Below are 2983 nucleotides of genomic sequence, written 5' to 3' on the forward strand. Positions count from 1 at the left end.
TTCCCTACTGAGAAAAGGGAGCTTTTCCTTCCAAATACAGAATACGTACAGTAGGACTACCAGTTTCCCCACACTTCGGCACATTCAAATCCAAATTGGTTAAACTACACAGGATGACAAGAAAAGGTTTCTCCATTTATTGAAAACCAGCTAAAGTCTTCTGTCGCTCTTGAACCATTACAGGACCGAGTGAGGCATTGCCTTCCCACTGAATGCCTAGAAAAAGCAAATATCCAAGTTAAGTAGAGCACTTGAAGGGTCAAAAGCAAACTTAAAATAGCTACCTACCCCCAAAAGGAGCAGCATTTCCTCCATCAGGACCACATGTTGAGTCACAGCAACCACAAGCCTGGTGGTTCCCATCAGCAGCAAGCCACCTGCAACAAGAAAAATCAGACACGGCACCTTCAACATGTTCTTAAGTAGCATGAACATACCCGTTGGCAAAGGAACAGGATTTGTGGAGAGCGTCACTGGGTGCAGAAGCAAGAGTGGCCTTCACAATACACGTTATGTAGATCTGCAAGACACGTAAGAGGTCACAAATCCAAAGCAGATGGGAAGAGGTTAAATGCAGTCAACATAGTACGTACAGAAGGACTGTATCCTCCCTGGAACATGAAGGCCTCCAGCTGGAGAGCATCACTGGGTGCAGAAGCAAGAGTGGCCTTCACAATACACATTATGTAGATCTGCAAGACACACGTAAGAGGTCACAAAACCAAAGCAGATGGGAAGAGAAGTCAAATTCATTCAACAGTACGTACAGAAGGACTATCCCCTCCCTGGAACATGAAGGCCTCCAGCTGGAACCGAATCTGGTCTTCTTGGGTTCGAGGCATGAAGCGGGAGCTGGAAGCCGTAGTCTTGGAATCCACAAAGCACCTGATAAGAAGTGACAAAGAACTCAATGTCATCTCTATAGCATTGAGTCACTAGACCTTACCCTAATTCTCAGGGACAAAGTTGTGAAAGAGCAGCTGCATGCATCAAGTGCCATGACCCGTGCTGCGTTCCAATGTGGCTACTTACACGATGCCCTTAAAGTACGTACTCTTTTGCTGAAAAGGTACAGTTTTGGGTGTGTGGTAGAAGAGTAGGCAAGCTTTGGGACAAGCTCTCAAATCATACAATTGAATCGTTAATGGACTGCTCCGTTGCATACTTGCACCCTTTCACTAAACTGTTAATCTCATTTCAGTTAACATCCTCCACATTGCATTTCCTACCATATTGAGAGAAAAGTAGCACGTTGATCTGCCAACCATGGGTCTACGCAGAAAACTCGACCAAATTTTTGCATGATGCATTTAAAAGTTAATAGCCAAACGGATGTTTAGGAAAGGTTAGATAAACTGTCAGACAAAGTCTGAAATTTTCTGCGTAACAGGGTTTCTTGCACACTAAAGCTTTACAAACGGTTCACAATAGACAGACCATACAATTAAACTTCTAGGTTTTTTTTTTTTCCCCCCCACGTGTACCTTATTCAGTTCTAGGACAGCCTGGTGTGCAAAGGTATCTTAAAATCACTCAATTCAATCTTGGGACCTTGTATTGACAATTTGATAGCACAAATTCATTATACAACACATGACTAGGGTTAGAAACTATATTCTTGGCCAGCATTAAGGGGTTCTTACAGTAAGATAAATAACCCTTCAAGATGGTCCTACCATCTTTGAACCGGTTTTAATTTGGTTGACATTGTGGCACAAGAAATACAACACTAAAATACTTGTTGCCAGGTTAAATGTCTAAATCTAAAATCCTCTACTTAACCATTAGCCTCACATCCACCATGTTTGTGTTTTTTTTTTTTTATTCATGTTTTTAGATCTGAACCAAATTTTTCACCAAAGGGCAAGGGATTGTGGGCAATATTTGCCATTAGAGTTTCCACGGACCCACACTTAATCTGAAATGGACCATCCAGGGACTTTTGGCATACACTGCTTTGGAACACTTATTTCACTCGCGTACTATTTAGGATGGACATTATGAACATTGGGATGGTGATTCTCAGTGATGAGAAACAGCACTTACCAAGAAGAACTAAAAAAAATAATAATAAGTTTAGGCACAGCCTCATTCACAAGGCTTAAGACCTAAAGAAACTGCACAAACCCATCATGAGCTTCAGGGAGAACATCAAGACTTCCTCGCCAAACGCCGTTGAGGCATAAGGGACCCAAGTTGGCCTCAAAGCATTACTGCTCACATTATAGAACCTGCAGTTCAAGTAGGTACCAAATAAACACTCTTCCAGTTGCAACACCACAATAAACAGCACTGAAATATCACATCCGGTCACCAGGGGTGTGAAGTAACAAATTACAAACTCACGTTACAGTAATTTAGTTTTTATCAGTAATTATACTTGGAGTAGTTTAAAAAGTGTACTTTTACTTGAGTACATTTTAACTGATGTATCGGTACTTTCACTCCGCTATTTTCCTCCGTTTGTGGCAGTTACATGCTTATTTTAATTTAATTTTTATCCATCAACGTGATTGGATAGAGCAAAATAGGTCTTGTGACTTGTCAAATCAAATTCTGCATAGAAAACTTTAACCGCCAACTGTTTATAATGGCTGCTGGAAGTGCATTCTTCAAGAATCAATTCAGTCGCATCTTCCTCTAACTTAATATGTAAAGGTAAATTTAGGATTTCTGCTTACTAAATGACTTGTATATAGTCTAGTGGGTATTGCATACAGTGTTAAGTATTAACTCCCGCAAGTGCCAAGGTCGGTAAATTCCCACTCACTTATGAGACGCACGATCTGCGCTGCCTCATCTCTCTCGCGTGCGTTCTGCAGCAGTCACTTGGATAAGTCATTGTTGCTTGATGACTTTTGATGAGTTTGAGCACATGATGCGTGCTGTGAAAAAGTGTTGGAAACAAATTGACCAAATCTGCACCTTATTGATGACCCGTGGCGTTAATATACTGCATCTGTGCCAGCGCGTGATGTAATAA

General features: G+C 41.3%; 1 protein-coding gene across 1 annotated transcript in view; it reads right to left on the minus strand.

Annotated features, from left to right (window-relative positions):
- Window positions 1-122: 122 nt before the first annotated feature.
- The window catches only part of LOC107678719 (zona pellucida sperm-binding protein 3-like), a 4802-nt gene continuing 1941 nt past the window's right edge, over window positions 123-2983 (minus strand). Inside the window, exons 3-7 of the mRNA XM_016474087.1 lie at window positions 2109-2231; window positions 768-885; window positions 438-520; window positions 289-377; window positions 123-216 (exon numbers count right to left, since the gene is read on the minus strand). Of these exons, the coding sequence (XP_016329573.1) occupies window positions 137-216; window positions 289-377; window positions 438-520; window positions 768-885; window positions 2109-2231 (493 nt within the window). The 3' untranslated portion in view covers window positions 123-136. The remainder of the gene's footprint in view (window positions 217-288; window positions 378-437; window positions 521-767; window positions 886-2108; window positions 2232-2983) is intronic.

Source organism: Sinocyclocheilus anshuiensis, unplaced genomic scaffold (genome assembly GCF_001515605.1).
Source record: "Sinocyclocheilus anshuiensis isolate Anshui unplaced genomic scaffold, SAMN03320099.WGS_v1.1 scaffold208, whole genome shotgun sequence".
In the NCBI taxonomy this organism is placed as follows: domain Eukaryota; kingdom Metazoa; phylum Chordata; class Actinopteri; order Cypriniformes; family Cyprinidae; genus Sinocyclocheilus; species Sinocyclocheilus anshuiensis.